At 49.5% G+C, this 21,926-nt stretch overlaps 1 protein-coding gene across 1 annotated transcript in view; it reads right to left on the bottom strand.

The window, feature by feature from the left end:
• Positions 1-1,535: 1,535 nt before the first annotated feature.
• ARNT2 (aryl-hydrocarbon receptor nuclear translocator 2) overlaps positions 1,536-21,926 on the bottom strand; it is a 207,574-nt gene continuing 187,183 nt past the window's right edge. The window contains exons 15-19 of the mRNA XM_006870911.1: positions 17,871-17,970; positions 15,013-15,151; positions 14,229-14,394; positions 3,439-3,575; positions 1,536-1,634 (exon numbers count right to left, since the gene is read on the bottom strand). Of these exons, the coding sequence (XP_006870973.1) occupies positions 1,536-1,634; positions 3,439-3,575; positions 14,229-14,394; positions 15,013-15,151; positions 17,871-17,970 (641 nt within the window). The remainder of the gene's footprint in view (positions 1,635-3,438; positions 3,576-14,228; positions 14,395-15,012; positions 15,152-17,870; positions 17,971-21,926) is intronic.

Genomic DNA, 21,926 nt, shown 5'->3' with positions numbered 1-21,926 from the left:
AAGTTGACGACCATGCCATGTAGAACCTGTGGAGGGGGACACACGGGCTGTTTCTGGTCACTGTCACCACTAAGCAGTGTCTGCCCTGAGACTTCTTTCCAAGACAGGAGTCATTGGGCTAATGGGACATGGTGTGAACAGGAGAGTGAGCCGCATGAAAGAAGCCTTTGCTAGAGTAAGGGGATTCTTAAACTCATTTCTTCACATCTTAGGGCTGTGGGTGAAGGCTCTCAGAAGAAGGCAGCGCTTACTCTCATCTGGAGACCACCTGAGGGGGTGAAGGCCCTGGGGGGTATGTGGCAGGTGCGAACTGGAATCACATCTGGAATCCACGTTTTCTGCCCAACAGACCTGGACAATTGTCCTCCCAAGACCCCACTGGTTGAAGAAAGGTGGTCTATGTGGCCGGAGGCAGTGGAGTTTTCATCTCCACAACTGAGATTGACCCCTTAACTATCCCAATTCACTGAGCAGAACATGGCCACTGGTGCTAGTCAGCATGGCCAGAACCGATCTTGCCTCATGCACGCACAGAGGGACCTAGGCCTCCTCACATGATCACGCAGGACAACACAGAGCTGGACCTTCCTGCAAGCCTCTCAACAGTGGGGCAAAGACCAGAAACACCTATGAAGCAGGAACTGATGCTGGTCAGAACCAAGTAGGAGAGGGCAGATGAGTCCACGGGAGACTCCTGGACAGGAAGGGGCGGGAATCTGCCTCAGAGCCTCGGACCACAGCATGGTCCCCAGTCATGACTCCTGGTGACTATGCCTGGTGTTGGTCCAGCTCCAGGCCCAAAGGGCTGATGTCCCCAGGAGTGAGCCTGGAGCCGGGGGCTCCATATCACTGTTCTCACTCATCACACACTCTGGATTCTATACTCTCCCTCTGCGACACGTTGACAGACACAAGGTACAACACACCCATCAAGACAGGAAGTTGTGTCACACTGCACAAACTATATCTGTGTCACCCTTACCCAGGGGAGTGCAGACAGATCTAGCTGAGCTGAATGGTGGGAAGCCAGTGCCTCCTAGGTGCCCCTGTGCTCCTCAAAAAGGCTGCTGCTCACCCTGCCTCCTCTCTGTCCAGCACCCCCTGAGTCTCCCCCCGCCCCCCCCAATCTGGCAAAAGTTAAATGCAAGAAGGAACCCAATTTCAGAGTCTTGGGCCAGCCTGCTGGTACTACCTGGCCATTCTGGCCTCAAGTGAACTCTTTAGAGGTGTAAGTGTTCTACTAAGAGAAGCTTCACAATCATGTTTTAAGGGCCCAATATGCCCTGCTTCCAAGCACACACAGAGGAAATACAATAAAACACAATCAATCCCCAAGCATCGACCAAGCGCAGAGCGGCCGGGCCTCCAGTTCAAGCTGAGCAATGCGGGCTTACGGGGACAGGACAGGGGTGAGGTGCCTTCTGGTGGGGGTCCTGCATAAGGCAGGCAGGGTGAGGGTGGGACTCAGTTCACATCGAGGAGTCGGTGTCACCGCGCGGAAAGCACAACACATGGGAACCTTATGCCGTTTGTGGCTACTCAGAAAAAGGTGGGAACATGCCCAGGTCGGCAAAGTCTTCAATGTTATAGTTGCCAGTCCCCTGGGTTGGGTCCCCTGCCATGGGCAGCATGTCCTGCAGAAGAGAAGAAAGCCACAGGGGAGTTGAGTCATTCTCCTGAGCACTGGGCCTGCCGCATACCCTCCCTCTCGGAACACTCCCGGCCCCCTGAGACCCTGCGGAATGGTTCCCTCCTGGGATCTGTCGCTCTAGCAGACTAATGTATTCAGGACACAAGCTTTGTTTATTCAAAGCTGAGTACATCATGAGGGACTTTGGGGAGAACCCTGCCTGGCCCCCAGCATGCACAGAAATGCATCAGAAACACAATGCAGAGCGGGGCAGGGTGTGCTTAGAGGGGGAGTTCTGCCTGGCCTGTCTTCCTTGTGCATAGTGAGGGCAGGGCCTAGTCGATTTCCTTATTGTGATTCCACTTAGCCAAGGCCTTCACATTCTCTGGGCCTCAGAAAGGACGAGGATCAATTCTTTATGGACACATTTTCCCAAAGTGTGTTTCGTGGAATTCTAGACCCTTGAGACTCAGTGAAAAAAGAATTCCGGGCAATTAAGTTTGGGAAGTGAGGCATAAGTTGCTTGCATTCTGAAAACTCACAGTCCTCATTAGTATACTAAAGGCTCTGGTAAGTCCTGTGATAAAGAATCTGGATAACTGGGTTCATCCAGTGTTTTCAAACACATGTGACCAAGAAGTCTTTGTAGCATTGTGACCATACAGATGTGACCCAGGGAACTGTGCCTGCTGGGGCTGACATGATGAGTAAGGACTGGAGCTCACACAGGAAGGAGGCCATCAGCTGGCCAGGCCAGCACAGGAAGCAACCCAAGCCAGGCCAACGCCTGGGCAAAGCACTCCCTGCACATTCATGTATTTATGTTTCATTTGCTGCATATTTAACAGGAGGGTGCCCCTGTGAGGCCTGGGATGCCATCTGGGCTCTAGACCATTGTCTGTGAAGATGCTGGCTGGCCTGGAGTTTGGGATGAGAGTGGGGGGCAGTGAAGAGTTGGCTCTGAAGAAACGGGATTTATAATCCTAGGAGCCCCCAGGTGGCCACGATGCGGTTTCTGCCCGTGGTCTAGTTTTTCTGGGTATGCCAAGGCTCTGGGTGAGACTGAGGGGGGTCTGGGATTTGTTACAGGGCCTTTTCGCTTGTGCAGACCTGGTGGGTGAGGCCACGCACTGGTGGAGGGGGGTTGTCAAAAGATGGGAGCCCCAATGGAAGCTCCAATGAGAGCATTTCTGGTTAATGGTGAGTCCAGGAAACCCCAGGGGTACAGAGTGCTACCCTGCAGGGCTCCCAGCGGGATCTGCTGCAGCTGCACAGGTAGACCAGGTCTGCTTCAGACCCCAGGCCTCAGGGATAGACCAGGAATGCAGGTGTCCCATAACCTCATCCAGAGGGCAGGACCTAAGCTTAACTGGAGAGAAGACATGAGTTAAGGCTGAACTAGGCTGGGCTGGGCCATCCTCCCTCCTGGTGGTAGCAGGGGGAGGGGCTGGGCTGGGGCTGGAGGCCATCAGGACCGAAGGAGCCTCAGCTCCTAGTAGAGGCCTTGGGGGCTGTACCGGCACCCCCGTGTCCTATGTGCCTGTCCTGAGCAGCTCTGGGACTTGGGGCAGGGGAGAGTCTCCAGTTGCAGCCTCAGTTCAAAGGGTAAAGGTCCCCTGACCTTTCCCAGGTACACCTGAGGTTTCTTTGGGCAGGATGGGGTCTCGCTCAGGACTAGCATGTGACCCAGGCTAGGCCAGAACTCACAGTCACTACCGGGCAGGCAGAGTTGTGGCAGAGACGGAGGGGGAAAGGAAGCAGAGAGAAGGTGCCGGTACCTACGAGAAGGCGGTGCTGGCTGGATTTACCTGGAACACTTCAGTCTGACTGGGCTGCTGGTGAGAGTGCTGCTCCCCGCTCTGCTGACCATGGTGCTGGCTTTGCCACTGTGACCAGACTTCTGAGGGCCGCCCTTGAAACTGCCCGCTACCTTGTCCACTTTCAGCTGAAAGAGCCAATGTATAAGACATTTAGTTTAAAAGCTATCCCGTGGTCCCTGTAAGCCCAAAGGGCCACTGTAACTCCGAGGGACCTGCACTTCTGAAAGGTTGGTTGGATGTGTTCCCTCTAGGACAGAAGTGAGTCCGTTTAGCGGAGAGAGGTCAGTGGGTAAAACAGAAAAAGGAGTACTTGGCTGGAGAGGGTGGTTCTCCCTGGAGTCGGCCTGCCAGGTGACCAGGGTGGCTTAAACCTCAGGAATCTTCAGGGCGCTTTGTGATTGCTAATGGAGGCTTCTGTTGTCTGTAGGACCCAGAGCATGGGCAGGGCTAACGTTGGCATGAGGAGAAGAACTTGCTGCTTGCAGAGGCTTCCGCCAAGTGGAACTGAGCTCACAGGCTGCTTTTTGAAGGGAATCTCGCCCTCAGTGTTGGGCTGAAAACTGTCAGTCTATGGTTGTACATAGCATAGGTTTGTAGCATTGTGACCATACAGGTGTGACCCATAAAAGCAAGAGCTGCCTCTCTCCACCGTTTGTGTCTTCAGCTGAGTGTCTTTAGCTGAGTGTAGCCTCCACCATTTGTGTCTTTAGCTGAGTGTGTCTTTAGCTGAGTGTGTCTTCAGCTGAGTGTGTCTTTAGCTGAGTGTGTCTTCCACCGTTTGTGTCTTCAGCTGAGTGTGTCTTTAGCTGAGCGTGTCTTTAGCATCAGCTTATTTGGGAGGGAAGGGACTGGGGTGGGTAAGGATTTTCTGTGGGAATCAGCAAATCCATTTAGATATAAGAGTAACTTTGCTTTTGCCTACAGCTTAGAAAGAATGCCCAATGGGAAAACTGAAAGTGGGAAGCATAAACAGGGTTTTACCTGAAAAAAAAAAAACCTCTTTTTTTTTTTTCTTGTTTTCAAGGATTTATCCCAAAAGAATTAGTTTATCTTAAGGTACATCAGCAGTCCCAGGACACTGTTTTCTTGTTCTAAACCATTCAGAACCATTTTGGAGGTGATGGCCACCCTGACCACAGGCTCCCTCACTCTACCTGATGGGTGGACACTGAGTCACAGCAGTTGAGGGATTTCTTTGATGGCTGTGAAGGGGTTAAATGTGAACACACATGCACAATCCAAGGCATACTGCTGTAGACATAAAGGGATTTTAATAAAACAAATGTTGTTAGCTGCCGGCAACTTACCCTAGCTCATGCATTCAAGGGTAAAACTGCCAAAAAGGCTTTTCTTGGCTGTAATCTTTACCAAAGCAGTTTGCCAGACCTTTCTTTCTCATAGCTCTTGGCTAAGTTCCAATTGGCAAACTTTAGGCTTGCAGCTGATTACAAACTGCTTGAGCCTCCTTCAGCAACAGCAACAATTCCTCACCATGTGGTTGTTGTTGTTGTTGTCATGTGCCATGGAGTCGGTTCCAACCCATAGCGACCCTGTACAGGGTTTCTGAGGCTGTAAATCTTTACGGGAGCAGAAAGCCTCATCTTTCTCCCGCGGAACAGCTGGTAGTTTCGAACTGCTGACCTTGCAGTTCCGCAGCCCGATTCGTTACCACTACGCTACCAGAGCTCCTTGGTAAACTCTGCATGTGGACAGCCCCTGGTAAAGAAGGGCATGGAATCAGCGAAGGGGACATTTCCTACTTCACTCTAGGAGGGATTTAAATCCATTGCGCACATGGAATTCTGCTGTAAAAAAATTATGCATATGTAATCTAAAACATCTTTTCCCATATTCTCACATGTGATTCCAAGGGCCAGGAAGAAATTCTTCTAGAATCACACACACTGGCCTGATTTGGAAATCTAAAAGTCTTGAGTTGGCTGAGTGCGAAAGACAGGTCTGGTTCATAACTAAGGGAAATCCTAACTGGAGTGTGGATGGGGGGGTTCTCACTACACAGCTGGAGTGGTGGGGGGCAGTTCCAACTACACAGCTGGAGTGGTGGGAGCAGTTCTCACTGCACAGCTGGAGTGGCGAGGGGGGCTTCCCTCTGCACAGCTCGAGTGGTAGTGGGGTTCTCACTGCACAGCTGGAGCAATGAGAGGGGTTCTCACTGCACAGCTGGAATGGTGGGGGGTTCTGTCTGCACAGCTGGAGTGGTGGGGGGTTCCCACTACACAGCTGGAATGGCAAGGAGACTCCCACTTCACATACATGGTCAGTCTGCAGATACTCTGGGGGATGGGGGATGGGTGGGTGAGTCCAGCATGGTGTTTCCACCCTGACTTCTGCTGTGGTCCTGGGCATCATGAATTGATCCTCTCGACCCTTCCTCCTCCAGAGCTACATTGCTACCTCTCGTTCGTTCCCTTGAACATAATCTAACATAGTCCATGGACCACACAGCACTCTCTCTTAGTGTCCCTCCCCACTCAACCCTTCTGAACACCCTGTTATCACTCCACAGCCAAGTCCCTACTGACACGCCCAATTCAACAGGCATGCCGAGAGTCATTCTTAATCTCTCTTGTGTATCCAGCACTTACAGGTCATGCTGTTGTTGAAATTTTTTTGGTGACTTCCAGGACTATATGTGTTTTTGAGCCCACTACTCCGTCTCAGGTGTAAAGGATGTTACTTCTCTGACCCTTAACATGTTGACCTTGAAAGCAAGGGTCGGAGTTAGGCCTTCCTTTTTATTAACGACATGCTTGGGCAGTCTCTTCATTTACATGAGTTGACTCATTCATTCATTCATTTGGCAAACAATCACCAAACAGCCACTTGAATCCAGGCTCTGAGCTGGTATTGTACACACACTGGAAAACAAGACAGTCTCTACCTCAAGGAGCTAACAGTATGGTTGGGGAGAGAGGAGTAAGCAGGCAATGCTGTACAGTTCAGAATTACTAAAATAGCCGTCCCTAGGTGATGCAAACTGTTAATTTACTTGGCTTCTAACCAATTCCACCCAGAGACGTCTCAGAAGTAAGACCCTGGTGATCTACTCCAGGAAAATCAACTACTGAAAGTTCTATGAAGCACAATTCTACTCTTAAACACATGGGGTCACCGTGAGTTGGAAATGACCCTACATCAACTGTTATCATTATTTTAACAACAGAGGTAAGCGGAGCTCAGTGAACCCAGTAGTGCAATGGTTAAGTGCTCAGTTGCTAACTGAAAAGTTGGTGGTACGAGCCCGCTCAGTAGCTCTATGGGAAAAAACTTGGTGTTTTGTAGAGCTATGCTAGGTTACGTAGAGCTATGTTAGTTAGGTTACATAGAGCTACGCTAGGTTACGCAGAGCTACGCTAGGTAACGCAGAGCTACGCTAGGTAACGCAGAGCTACGCTAGGTAACGCAGAGCCACGCTAGGTTACGCAGAGCCACGCTAGGTAACGCAGAGCCACGCTAGGTAACGTAGAGCCACGCTAGGTAACGTAGAGCTACGTTAGGTTATGTAGAGCTATGCTAGGTAACGTAGAGCTATGCTAGGTTTAACGTAGAGCTATGCTAGGTTTAACGTAGAGCTATGCTAGGTTACGTAGAGCTATGTTAGGTAACGCAGAGCTATGCTAGGTTACGTAGAGCTATGTTAGTTTATGTTAAGTGCTGTCAAGTTGGTTCCAACTCACAGTGATCCTGTGTAGGGTTTCCAAGGAGTGACTGGTGGGTTTGAACCACCGACCTTGTGATTAGCAGTCCGGTAGTGCTTATCCTACAATGCCAGAACCAGTACTCCGCGGTAAAGATGGCAGCCTAGAAAACCCTATGGGGTAGTTCCACTCTGTCACATGGGGTTGCTATGGGTTGAAATTCATTTGGCAGCATTCAGTAGAAAGAAAACACTTAGAAAGGATACCAAACCTAGTCACAGCAAGTGGACATTTTCCAGAGGTCTCAGCTGAGGCCAGAAGAGGAATTAGTAGCTCGCCAGGCACAAGGTGTGGATATGGAATTGAAAACCATTTCAGACAAAAGGATGCATTGTGGCAGAGCCCCAGCAGGCAGTAGAAGAGGGCGTGATTCATACAGGAGGCAGCACAGTATGTGACAGGGCGGATGATAAAGACGTGGCGCTGGAGGATGAACTCGGGGGGAGGTGCCACACCAGGAGGGAGGCACACACACACCTCTGTTCCTGTGGAAAGGTCCCTGCGCCAGTGCTATGAAAAAGGCATGGAGTGGACAAGACGAGTGGGAAGGGTACCAACAGGAGGAGGTGCTGCCGGCATCCTTGCAAAGTGGACAGAGGTGCATGAGCCTGGACTACTGTGGAGAAGGAGGCCCCACACTTACTGACTGATTATTGGCTGTGCTGAGGGGCATGGATGGAAAGATGATAAACTCCAGTTTCTGATGGCATTTAGAACTCTGGCTTTTCTCCTAAGCGTTGGATCCATCTGGACGTCCAAGCAGGGGAGGCATGGTTACTTATTCCTCTGAGAGACTCGCTGTGTCCCAAATAGTCATCTCACCTCTGAATACATTTCCACCCCAATGGACGGCAGTACCATTCCAGAGAGAAAATGTGTTGACTCTTTTCTCCGATTTACCTCACCTCTTGTAAAAGGTGCCCTGGTAGTGCAGCAGGTTACACATTGGGGTGTTAACCGCAAGGTCAGGAGTTCAAACCTACCAGCTGCTCTGTAGGAAAAATATGAGGCTTTCTGCTCCCGTGAAGATTTATCTGCAGGGTTGCTATGAGTCCGAAGTGACTCTACAGCACACATCCACCATCTCTCATAAGCAATCAGTCACTGAGTTCTGATGAGACCCCCACCCTCCAAATACCATCTCCTTTCTTCCATTCCCACTGCTACTAGCAGGTCTGAGTCAGGCGCACACGGTTACTGGTTACCTTCCTTAAAGCATAGTCCACTGCTTAAAACCAAGTAAGCCCACCACTGCCAAGGAACAAAGTCCATGTTCTTTAGAGTTGGCATATAAGATCCTTCATAGCCAGGGTTCTGCCTACATTTCCAGGCTCATGTCCCACCACTGTTCTCTGTAACCCCAGCCCCTCCCCGCCGCCCCCACCTCAGACACCATACTCTACCCATCTCTGTACAATTGCACATGTGTTCTCTCAGGTATGCATACCCTTCTCTCACCTGGAGAATCTTCCTCATGGTCAAAGCTCTCATCAAACGTGGCCTTGCAGGAGGAGACTGTGCTGACTCCCTCATCATCCTCTCCTCTTAGCTTGCCTGTGGCACATGTGTCGTCACACTAGAGTGACTGCCACTACCTGTGAGTGGCTTAAGGTCACGCATCAGCTGTGTCGATGCTCGATTTTTACTAGGATGAACTTAGCGCATGTTGTTGTTAAGTGCCATCAAGTCTGTTCCGACTGAAAGCGGCCCCGTACAGGGTTTCCAATGAGCGACTAGTGAGTTTGAACCACCGACTTTGTAGTTCAAACCGACCTTGTGGTCCAGCGCTTTATCCCACAGTGCCATACCAGGACTTAATACGTAGTGGGGCTTCCATAAGTATTTGTTGAAGGAAAGACAGAAGAAAGGAAGGGGGTGTGTGTGGAAGAAGACATTTCATAAACTTTTGTTTTAATTCAAATTTAAGGCTTTTGGGGCATAGCCAACCGTGATGAAACAAGTGTTCTGTTTTTTTTTTTTTTTTTTTAAATCTGTCTTACCACTGGGGTAGTCAGAGATGGGGCTGGGTGAAAAGGGTGAGAATTGCCAGAAGATGAGCTTTCTATTTATATCTGGGGAGGCCTTGATGCAAAAATTCAGAATAAAAATTCTGTGCCGCTGCTTGTCTCTCGGTCTCCTGTGTTGTTGTGCTGAGATGCTGGAAGCTAGGCCATCGGTGTTTGAGATACCAGCAGGGTGATCCGTGGTGGACTGGCTCCAGGGAAGCTTCCTGACTAAGACAGACCAGGAAGCAGGACCTGGTGACCCACGCCCATGTTTGCAGTAGATATGAAAGGTCTGTCACCGATACTGCACACACGCTGAAAACACAGAGACGGATGCGCAGAAACCAAACCAGCTATCTGGACTGTGTTGAGAACAGTGTGGGTTCGTTAAGGAAGGAGGGGAAGGGTTTAGTATTTTTTGGATCATTGGCTATGTGCCAAGGAGCCCTCGTGGCGCTGTGCAATAAGCATTAGACTGTTAACCTCAAGGTCAGTGGTTCAAACCCACCAGCTGGGAGAAAGATGTCACGATTTAATCAGTCTTGGGAAACCTAAGGAGCAGTTCCTCTCTGTCCTGGGGGGTTGTTAAAGGTGACAGCCAACTCGGTGGTAACGGCTTTGATCTTTGCTGTTGTTGTTGTCAGGTGTGAAGCATTGTGCTGGTACTTTACATAGTTTTCACTTTGTTTCCTCTTTACTGAGACACTAAGAGATGGGTTTATCCTCCACATTGTTCAGATAAGGAAACGGGGGGTTCAACTACATCAAGAAGCCTGCGTTATCTCGTTTAATTACAATACCGGAGTCAGGACCTGAGCTCAGGCTTTCTGATCAGAAGCATGTGTGCATCTCGTTTGGTAAACACAGTATATACAGCAGACACCAGGTGTGTACCAGACATTGAGCAGTGTTTTGAGTAAATAGTGTGATAAACATGGGCCCAATTCATCAATAAAAACCAATGACTAACAGGCAGCTGGATCTATTAAGAGCTCTTATAAAGGAAGAGCATCTGAAAGCTGGACAAATGAATACGGAAGACTGGAGGGGAATCGATGCATTTGAATTATGGTGTTGGCAAAGAATATTGAATAGACCACGGACTGCCGGGAGAACAAATACGTTTGTCTTAAAAGATGTACAGCCGGACTGCTCCTTGGAAGGGAGGGCATATTGCCTGTCCCTGGAAGGACACCATCCTTGATAAGTGGAGGGTCATCAAAAAAGACCCTCAGTGAGATGGACTGTCACAGTGGCAGTAACAATGGGCCCAATGGAACAATGGTGACGATTTGTGCAGGACTGGGCAGTGTTTCGTTCTGTTGTGCATATGGTTGCTATGAGTTGGAACCCACTTGACGGCATTTAATAACAACAACAATCTTTTACAGACAACCACAACTTTCTACAGTGGAGAGGCTAGTGGGTTAGAACCACTGACTTTTCAGTTGCAGCCGAGCATTTAACCACTGTGCCACCATGGCTCTTAAACAGTAGAGCCCAATAGAACTCAATAGGCCTGAACTGCAAAAAAGACAACGCTTTGAGAATCCACTTCTGAAAGCTCATGGAACCAAAGCAGCATGTGGTTCACAGGCAGGGGCCGGAAGCCTGGCAGGCTCCTTTCCTCATTAAATACATGAACTCAATCCACACAGCTGTCCTGAGGAGTCCAGCTGAAGCTGAGTCACTGCTCAAAAGTGACATGTTCTGCTGGATGGCAGCCACCTGGGTCATCACTGGGCGACGTTCAGCAAGTTGGCTCAGCAGGTACTCCTGAACCGCTGCCTGCCCAGCCAGCAAAGAGGTCAGGGTGGACTTTACTGTCTCTCTGGAGTCTGGATGATGAGCTGAAGACAGGTACTGTGGGGAGTCGCCATGCCTGTGAGTTCCTAGTGTCTCAGCAGCAGACCCCAGGCTGCAGCCATCTCAGACACGCAAGCAGACCTACTATCTAATCCGTGGCAAATGCAAACACTGTGTGTTGTTTTAACTGCTTTATGTTTACTTATTAATGACCTTGACCCTTCGGGCCTTCTCCACTCACCCATTCTTATCTGCTACCTTCCCTGCACTCCTTTCCACTGTACCCCCAGCATCTCATTAACAAACAGCCCTTCTTTCTGGTTTCTTGACCAGAGCTGGGCTCCCTTTCATGACTCCATTTCCTTGAAGCCCTCTGGGGTAGAGGCTGTTGCTTCCCACTCCTTGGACCTGGCAGTCAAGGGGGCCTGGCACCCTACTCTCCAGGCCTGATGCCCACCCTGATGTGACAGCCTCATCGAGAATCCTGGTTCCCATCTCTCCCACCTGCCGTCAAGTCTTACTCTCCATCCTCCCACCTGTTCTCCATTCTCACTCTTCCCTCCTCAGCTTCCTGTGGCTGTTCACGTCACTGGAGTCTGATTTCGAAACACTCAACCTGTATCCTCTCCCACTCAAACGCTTCTTTTGGCCAAGGTTCAGAGATGCCTGACTGATGGTAAGGCCAAGTGACACTTCTCGCCCGTTCTTTGATACATTTCGTAGTCTCTTCCACGGCCACATTGGGAGGGGTCTAGCTCCTTTTTCATTAATATAAACCAAGGCACAGACACCGAGACCTCCAGTTATGGATTAATTCTGAGATCCCCTCAATGGTGGGTTAGAAGATGCAGGGAGGGGACAGAGAAGTGTGATCATACTGCTGGGGGGGTGTCTTAGCTCCACAGGTACAACTCCTCCACTTACCTGCCCTGAGGGCTTGTCTAGGATACTTGATCTCTCTGTGCCTTTGTTTAGGACTCCTGGTGGCACAGTGGTTAAAGTGCCTGGCTAGTAACTGAAAGGTTGGCTGCTCCATAAAAGAAAGGCAAGCAATCTACTCCCAGCAAGTCTGACTGCCTTGGAAACCCTCCGGGCAGTTCTGCTCTGCCCTGAGGAGACGCTGTGAGTTGGAATCGACCTGATGGCAATGGGTTTGCTTTGGCTGGTGCCTTGGTTTATTCATCTGTAAAATGGGAATAATTATTCTACCTGCCTCACAGGACTTCTGTGAGAATGAAATGAATTCAAATGTCAAAAAAATCCTAGCATAGTCAGTAGAGTTCACTCTGTCCCTGCTGTTAATAGTATTACTATTATTTATTATCTGAGTGTGAGACACTTTGAGGACAACTGTAAAAATGGTTGTTAAGCTTTCAGGTCCCCTTTGTGTGACCTTGTCTTGGCCATCAGAGTTATGTAGTGGCCTCAGTCTAGGGTTTCGTCTGGTCTTGGCTCCGTATCTTTTTATCTTTTAGGGCCTGGAATCTACTTAAGAGGACCAGGCCGATGGATCACTGGGCCGTGGAAGTGGCTGACGCTTCCTGTTAGGCTTTATACTAAGTGAAATGTGGTTTATATACTTTATAATACATGGTTTATATACTTTATAATACGTGGTTTATATACTTTAGAATATATGGTTTATATACTTTATAATATGTGGTTTATATACTTTATAATATGTGGTTGGTGTTGAGTGCCTTCAAGTCAGTTCTGACTCATATCAACTCTATATAAGGTTTCCAAGGAGCAACTGGTGGATTTGAACCACTGACCTTGTGGTTAAAACCGACCTTGCAGTCTGGTGCATCATCCCACAGTGCCACACCAGGTCACAATGAGATGCTCTGAAGCCATACCAAGGCTGAACACTAGATCTCCTTGGAGTCAATGACCCTTGTGGTCTTCAGCTACCAGAGCAGTCTACACAGACCTTGCCAGCTACACCTGCACACGGGACTGCTTGTCTCTGGTTACCTATCTGTCTCTTCTATCTCGGTCTCTGGCCTGTGATCTTCTCCAGGGCAGAGGCCCAGTCATCTCCCCTCAGGGCTCAGTGCCCATGAATGCATGTTGAGTCAATCCCGATGGGTCTCCGGTTTTCCCCAATGCCTGTGGTGTCTCAAGTTGGCAAAGCCTGCCTTCAGGAGGTGGCCAGAGGGTCTTATCACACCCAGGTGATGAAACAGGAGGAAAAGAATGCTCTCAAGTTTAAGAGAGAGAAGGTACCGCTGGGAATCAGAGGCTCAGGATGGTTCCTATGTTGGACCGTCTGGCTGAACAGAAGCAAGTGCCACAGGGCTCCTCATGCCTGAAGCAGGGACGGTGTTGCTAAGTTTAGTTTCATTTAATGATAAACCAAGAATAGTTAAAGGTTGGACATGAAGACAAACTTTGAGTAAATGGGTTTCCTAGCTGGAGAGACAAACAAGAATCTGGAATCACTGTACCCCAGGACCTGGGTCAGGGAGAGGGACAAGTGCTCTACAGCAGGGGGTGTAGGCCAGGAGGTGGGGATGGGCTGAGAACTCCCCATTATTGGTTTTAATAAGGCTGACAGACAAAGGGTTTAAACAGAAGCTTCTAACCTGCCTGATGTTGGGGTTTGGCCATCTTCTGTTCACCTGAGAATGATCGATTTTGCAGAGAAATGCCCCATGAGCCACAAAGTGGGGGTGTCACCAAGGGCAGCATTGTGAGAAAATGGGCATCTGCTGGGACCTCTTACTAGGACCATGGGGTTGCTCGCCCCTCCTTGTGAGGACAGAACCCTGGTCGTTGTGGGTGCACTGGGGGCTCATCAGGCACAGGAGGCAGGACCAATGGCAAGGGCTCCTGGAAGATGCACAGGAGGCCTGCTGTTTGTGAACTGGGCTAGGAAAGGGGTTCTGACATGGGAGAACACCTTCTTTAGGGAGAGAACTTTATAATGTCTACGTGCATACTTGCAGTAACTAGTTTTTCTGAAACAAGACTACAGGGTTTTTGACTCAGGGGACCTCAAAGTCTTTGTTGGCTGCCATAAGGGTTAAACAAAAATCCTTCAAAATAGCACGAGAACACAGGAATATAGTCCCACATCATAACAGCAAGGATGAAGCACCCAGTCTCTCAGGAATACGTGACCTTATCACGACCAGCAAGAACAGAGAGGCCCCTGGAACCTTGAGCTGGGGCTAAGCTCAGACTCAGGACGTTCAGAAAGCATTCTGCCCTGGCAGGTCCCCCCATGACTCTGTCCACCTACCGAACCCTGGAGTCCTGTTGGCAAGACTGGAGTAGGCGTTCCCGCTTGGTGAGGAGGTAGCTGGGCTGGAGAGAGGACTGTAGGAAGACGGGTCGGCTGGATAGGTGTGGCTTGTTCCAATCCCAAAGGGGGAGGACTGAGTCTTGCTGGATTGAGATGGGATTTGCTAAAATCAGGAAAAAGCAGACAGATAGCAGCATGACCCAATGCCTGTGCCCTGAAGTTCCAGATCCATTAACAGGGACAGAAGGTGACGGTAGGGACAACAACAAACACCCTGGGGCCCTCTTAGCTGGCTGGACACAGACCAACATGCGAGGGCCCGAGAACTGCAGGACGGGTGCTGTGGCTCTTTGGGTAAGCCGATCTGGTAGGCCTTGGCCCAGTAAATACCATGGGCTCCCGCAAGTCAATCAGTATATCAATCAGTACGCCTCCTCGTGGTGACCAGGAGGGAGCTGGATGGGTCTCAGAGTTGCACGTCTTCCTGGGCCAGAGTGGTGAGGGGGCTAATTCAAATGGAGGGTCTCTCCAAGCCTTAGTTTCCGCAGGTGAAGACTGTGATGAGAGAAGGGTGCTGAAGTCAGACTGTTAGGGACTCAGCTGTAACGTACCCTTGTACTGGCCAGTGCTCCTGAGAGCCTAGCTGTGTTGGGGGAAGTCAGTTCTAGCCCCAGCACTGGCCTGTCCTTGGAGCCCAGACACAGGTCCCTGGTAGTTCTGCCACTTCAGAAGGGAGGTGACCCTTGAGCCCTGGGGGCAGCGCCTTCCTAGAGGTTCATACCTGTCCGGGAAAGGGTGGGCGACTCCCCGTCCATGCCACCTGGCTCTGGTTTAGCTGCCGGGAGATCTGGGACATGTTCTGGCCTGTTGATGAGGAGGACTGGATATCATTCACGCCGGGCACATGGACCACTGAGGAGCTGGACAAGAAGAATACGCATTTACCCTGAGGACGGCCCTGACTTGGGTGAGCTCATGGCCCCTCACCTGAACCACCTTCCTGCCTTCTCTGCCACCAGTGCGGCTCGTTAAAAGAGAAAAAGGCCACCACGTTGTGAGCAACAAAACCTCGTGGTCTTCCTTCCGTCTTCAGTGCCTCCTCTCCCATCCCAAGTGGTCCTCATCTCTTATTGATTCAGCTCATTCCTCCCACAGGGGTCTCCCTGCACCTACCCCTGGGTATCCTCTGTTCTCAACCGATGGTTTGGCTCCCATGAAGAGAGATGCTTCTTAGTGTACAAATCAGTCTTGGTGTTTGTTTATCCCTTTGTGCTCCGGTTAATTTGTTCCTTTGGGGGTGTCGCTAAGGCTTAAGGAGTCCAGAACAGGCTGCAGGTAGTTAGTTATGAACAAGAAAAGAGCTGCTGCTGGAAACCTGCTGGTGTGGCCTGCTCTTGCTCCCCAGCACACTTTCCTGTGTACTCATCCACTTCTATCAGTTCACCTTCCCTTTCATTCCTGGGTCTCTCTTAGGCACTTGCTGTGTGCATCGCACTGAGCTCTGTGGACTCTGTCTGGATGCAGGTAAGCAGGCTCAATCTCTGACTGCTAGGCAGTTCTTCCAGGAAGTTTTCCTGGGTGTGTCCACAATGCAGTGAGTCCATTAAAGACTGAGCGTGGGCTGGGGGAGGCTCATACTTTGTTTCTGGCCCTGCTCCCTGACTCCCTGGGACTAGCTCAGTGTAGAGGCCAGAGTGCCGGGTGCCCACAAATGAGTCAAGTGCCCTGGAATGGGGCTACTCAGAGGCTTTGGGTGGAGGTAGATTTCCAGCTGGGTTTGGAGATAAAGGCAGCTGACAGAGAAGACTTGGTGCAGTTTTATGAATTGGATTGTAATGTTTTCTTTCTATACTCTGTGATCCTTTCAAAGATGAGGAGGAATCGTTGCAGAAGGACCATTGCAAAATGAGTTCAATTATTTAAATAAAGGGAGCCATCACTCCATCAGCCTAAAATCAATTTCTCACTTGACACAAGGGTTCTTTTCCCCTTCTCCTTCTCAGGAATGAATGGCTTCAGAGATGGTCTTTTCGGATCACTGTTTTCTACTCCCCCACCCAGCTGCCATGGTATTGATGAGGTCCAGCTGGCACACTTCCTGGGGCCAAGGGCAGGACCCCATGCCTCACAGCCCCCAAGAGTCTCTGGGCCACACTGCCTGCCTCAGCATATATAAGCAGGGCTCAAGCTCAGCAAACCACAAGCGAAGGGCTCTGGATGAAGACATACCTAAGGATGTGGATTCATGTGACCAAGATGGACACTAGAGTCACTGACCCCATGCCATTCCCCACCCCAAACAGAACATTCTGCCCTTTCTCCTAGCTTAAGATCTCATATTTGCCTTTCATCCATCCATCTTATAGACTAACATTCTTAAGTATCTTCACCCTGCCAGTATGTGGGTACCCCCTGCACTGTTTCCCTCACAGCCCGCCAGCCCTGAGGCCTGTCTTTCCCTCTATAACTACCTCCTTCTACTTCTATGACAACGGTCTATCCGGTATCTCAGCACCTCCAACTGGACTGTCTGTCCTAACAGCCTGCCTTCTGCTCCAACTGGGCCCAGCCACCACTGCCACCCTGAGCAAGCACAAGGATTCCATTTCTTCAAGTCATTCTTCTCGTTAATAAACCACCTGTGGTTGAGTCCAACCAAACTCCCCGGCATGGCACACAGAGGCCTCACGGTCTCATCTTACGTTTCTGCCACACTTGGACCTCCACCCCAAGTCACTCTTGCCCCGATAGGCTTTGCTCAGGATACTCCTGATGCCCCGTGCCCATCTCCAGGACAAACGTTGGTGCAACCAAACATCTACATCAAGCTTAGCTCAGGAGTTGGCCAAGCCTTCCCTGGCCATATCACCTCAGGCGCTCCCCTCGTCCTTGAACTCTGTCTGTCGTTGCCTTTGTGCTCCTTCCCTGTACCCCAGGACACTACCTGCTGCTCCTCAGGGAGGGCTGTCCACGGATCAGTGTATAAATGTGACCCTCATCCCCATGACGTGACAGGCCCTGCCGCCCCATCCCCGTCCATCCCCAGAAGCACAGCTTTGTCTCTGATACAGTTAGTTAGAGGCTGGGCTCTGTGAAGCCCTTCTTGCTGGGGCGGAAGCTCTGAAGCTCCCTGCAGTGAGCTTGGAGGAGTGTGGTGGGTGGGTGCTGTGAGTCCCCTTCCATCCAATCTCCCCAATTCATCCTGTCTCCCCAGCAACTTTGTCGGGGCCTTTCCAATGACCTACAAGACTCCCTTGATGATGAGAATGAAGCTGTCCATTCTCCTTTGGAGTTGGTTCTGGGCTCTTGGGAATCAGGACAAGACACTTCCTTTACCTTGTCAGATGTCCCCAGTTCTGCCTCATCTGGGCCATGACTGGAAGCCAACTCCCTCCCTGTCCCTGAAGACATTTCTGTACAACACGGTGTCTGCCAGCTTTCACATCAGAGGAATAGTCATGGATACCAAGTGTTAAGGACAATTCAGCAAAGTCAGCCTGGCCCAAGGCCTGCGGGACAGTCACCACTAATGTCTGCCGCCTTTGCAACACACAAGCTGAACTCTTAGATCAGGGTCTCCCTAGTGAGGGGGGCTCTGTCCTGCCGACCTCCAAACACTTCCCCGTCGCCAGCCCATACCTGAAGGCCTTCCCTGAGTGGCCGGCAGGGAACGGGCTTCCTTGGGAGTAGAGCTGCTGGGAGCTGGCCGCAGAAGTCGAGCTTATCATTTTCTTCTCCGCTAGGAAAAGCAGAGCAGGAGGGTCACATGACAGGATTCCCAGTCCTCAGAACCGAGCAGGGCCTGTGCCACCCAGCCCCCACAGCCCCACAGCAACTCATCTTTCCTGGGCCTTCCTGACACCTGAGCATCCCAGGCTGTTGTGGTCTGACCCCTAAGCTTGAGACCAGTGCCACCTGAGGGCATTAGAGCACATTACTCGTGTGAAAATCAGGTCGTTAGCTTGTTCCCAAGTGCCAGGAGCAGACCCCTGACTCAGGTGACCCCATGCACAGTGGACTGAAATGCTGCCTGGTCCAGCACAATCCCAGGACGGTTGGAGATGGGACCACTGTGACCCATAGGGGTTTTACTGGCTGATTTCCGGAAATCCATCACCAGGCCTTTCTTCCTGGTCTGTTGGAATCTGGAAGTTCTACTGAAACCTGTTTGGCATCATAGCAGCATGAAAGCCTCCACTGACAGGTAGAGGCTGCACTTGAGGTGCACTGGCTAGGAATCAAACCTGGGTCTCCAACAAGTTGTTGTTGTTAAGTGCCATGGAGTCAGCTCAGACGCAGAGTGACACTGTGTCAGATTCCCAAGTTGTGGCTGGTGAGTTTGAACTGCACTGGGGCTTCACTTCTCATGGCTGAATAATATTCCACTAAATGCATACAGAAGAGGGCCTGGTGGTGTGGTAGTTAAGCACTTAGATGCTAACTAAAATCCCCTGTCACTGCACGGGAGAAAGATGTGGCAGTATGCTTCTGTAAGGATTGGTGGTGGGGTGGTGGTGATGGTGTGCCGGCTCATAGTGACCCTGTACAGGGTTTCCGAGGTTGTAAATCTTTATGGGAGCAGAAAGCCTCATCTTTCTCCCGAGGAATGGCTGGTAGTTTCGAACTGCTGACCCTGAGGTTAGCAGTCCGAATGGTAATCACTACGCTAACAGCCTTGGAAATTCACTGAGGCAGCTCTCCTCCATCCTGTAGGCTGGCTATGAATTAGAACTGACTCGACCACAACAGCTTTGGTATGTATCGAGTGCCTTATGTGTATCCATCCCTCTGCTGGTAGACACTTGGATTATTTCTACCTTTTGGTTACATGCTGCAATGAATCCTAAATAATAATGAGGAGGCTTCAAAAGGTTCATGGAACAATGGAATGAAAAGCTGAGCATTTAACCAGTGTACCATCAGAGCTCCTTTGTCTTATTCAAATATTTGAATAAGAAATAAAGGTGGGTTACATGTCCGTTATTTTGTGTGGAGACAGACCCCACATTTGAACCAATCTCTGGCTTGGTGGTGGTTGGGCAGGAGGGGGCTGGTAGGCATAAGAGGCTGGTCAACTGATGAGTAGACTTGAGTAGGGATGGATACTCGGACTGGTGGACTTGGCACAGAGAGGGCAGGCTTCAGGGACTCTGTGCTGCATCTCTGACACTTATAAATAACCTCTGCGCTGCTTTAATAAATGCAGTCACTGAGCAACTCTTCCGATCCATTTCCTTTTGCAGCAGTCACTGGGGGGCCGGGCAGCAGGAAGTCCTGGGTGAGTGGAGCACTGAAGGAGCTCAGGCTCTCTGGATCTCTATTTCTAACCCAGTCAAACACCTAGAATCTGGGATTAAGGAGCAAGATGGGAGGAGAGGAGAGACAAGGCCGACAGTTGTCGGAATCAAAGAGATTTAGGTCCCAGGATAACATGAATGGTTTGTGCTCAACTGCTGTGTGGCGATTTGAACCTACTCAGCAATGCTGTGCAAAAGAGGCCTGGAGATCTGCTTCTATAAAGATTCCAGAAGATTCTATGAAAACCCTATGTAACTCAGTTCTGGTTTGTAACACGAGGTCACCATGAGTTGGATTTGAATCAAAGGCAACAGGTTTTTTGTTTGGTTTGCTAGTCGTATTTTTTCTCATGTATTTGTTTTGTGGCTTGGGGGTAAATAACGTGTTTAAAGGCTGTTCTTGAACATTTGTTAGGTACAGAATTCAATATCCATATATTCAGATCCTTAATTACATTATTCGATCTTCCACATCTTCATTTTATATTTCTGATTGACTTTGTCTGTTAGCAATGAAGGAAGGCTAATTGAGGTCTTTCCCTACAATTTGGCATATCAGCATTTTCTTGGATTTCTAATAATCCGGGATTTAATGTCTATGACATATCTTCAGTTCAGGTTATACCTTTTACAGGTATAAAGTAAACCTCTTTGTCCCAAAGAACTCTGTGGACTTTTTCTTTTTGTTCTGAAAGTACGGGGCTCCACTTTCCAAAGTCTTGGACTTGCAGAGCGCCATCCACCCATTCCTGTGGATTACATAGTTCCATTTTACTTTGTCTTACTGCATCAATTTTTGGCAGCATTTTATTCATAGGAGGAGTCCTGGTGGTGCAGCAGTTAAGGCCTTGTCTGCCAACTCAAAGGTTGGTGGTTCAAATCCACCAGCCACTTCTTGGTAGAAAGACCTAGTGATCTGCTTCTGAAAATACTGTTGTTGTTAAGCGCCATCGAGTCGGTTCTAGCTCATAGCGCCCCGTCTAGGGTTTCTCAGGAACGGCTACTGGCTCTGACTTGCCAACTGTGTGCTTCAAACCAAACTTGTGGTCCAGTGCATGATCCTGCAGTGTGATACCAGGACCCCCTAGAACATCCTATGGAGCAGTTCTATTGTCACATGAGGCTCTCTGAGCCACAAACTGACTTGATGGAGGGTCCGAGAGAAAGAAGAAGACCCCCAATGAAATGGATTGGCCAGGTGGCAGCATCGATGGACTGAAGTGTGGCAACAGTAGTGGGATTGGCCCAGGACTGGACATTGTTTCATTCTGCATGTGCATCAGGTCACTATGAGTCGGTGCCAACTCGATGACACCTAACAACAACAACAACAATCACTAAGAATATTATTCAGAGATGATCAACTAGGAGCTTTTACATTTCAATTCATATGACTTTCATGTTGTTGTTGTTGTTAAGTGCCATTGAGTTCATTCCGACCCATAGCAACACTGCATAGGGCTTCCTAGGAGCACCTGGTGAGCTTGAACCACTGACTTTGCAGTTCAAACGGCTTTGCAGTCCGAAGCATTAACCCACAGCGCCACACTAGGAGTCCATGCCTTTCATGCCTCTCTGCTATTTCAGTGTATTTTTAGATTTTACTAAGAATTGTCGTGTCTTTTACTTGGCACTGAGACTTCCTTCTTAGCCCCACCCCACCCTTTTTTTTTTGCTCTTCCAGTATTTTTAACCATACTTGCAACTATATTTCTCTGAGTGTCAAGGATAAAATAGTATATATGTTGTTGTGAAGTGCCATTGAGTCGGTTCCAACCCATAGCGACCCTGTATAGGGTTTCCAAGGAGCAGCTCGTGAGCTTGAACCACTGACCTTACAGCTCAAACGACTTTGCAGTCTGGCACATTAACCCAATAGTATATACTGAAGAGAAACTTCTTATCTGCTTACTACTTCCCCCATGCCCTTACTACCTCCCAGCATAGATCTAGATCTTTGCTGAACTGATTTCAGATTTTAGATTCTGGCTTGATTTTTTTTTTTTTTTACATCGTTTGTATCTTCTTAATAATTTTTATATTGATTCTAGATGTTAGCGGTTTCATTTTTCACCATCATTGCTTTTCCAGGCTATTGTCTCCAATTCTGTGTGCTACATTTTGATTCATTTTTCGGACAAGCTCAGTCTGTCTGCAAGTGATTTCTTCACAAAGTCTAATCAAGCAGGGTATCTTCAGAGTCCTTGCGTTTCTGAGAATGCCTCTGTTTCGTCCAATCGCATGAAAGGCAGCTTGGCTGGTGGAAAAGTGTTGGATCACGTGTGTTCTCTTTGAATTTCCTGGTCATTCCCCTACTGACCTCTGGCATGTAGTAACTTGGAGAAGTCTAACTAAAGATTTTCCTTTGTACTTAATGTGATTAAAAAAAAAAAAAAAA

This window comes from Chrysochloris asiatica, unplaced genomic scaffold (assembly GCF_000296735.1).
Source record: "Chrysochloris asiatica unplaced genomic scaffold, ChrAsi1.0 scaffold00156, whole genome shotgun sequence".
Classification (NCBI taxonomy): domain Eukaryota; kingdom Metazoa; phylum Chordata; class Mammalia; order Afrosoricida; family Chrysochloridae; genus Chrysochloris; species Chrysochloris asiatica.
The sequence above is the reverse complement of the archived record's forward strand: the minus strand, read 5'-3'. Positions and strand labels throughout refer to the sequence as shown.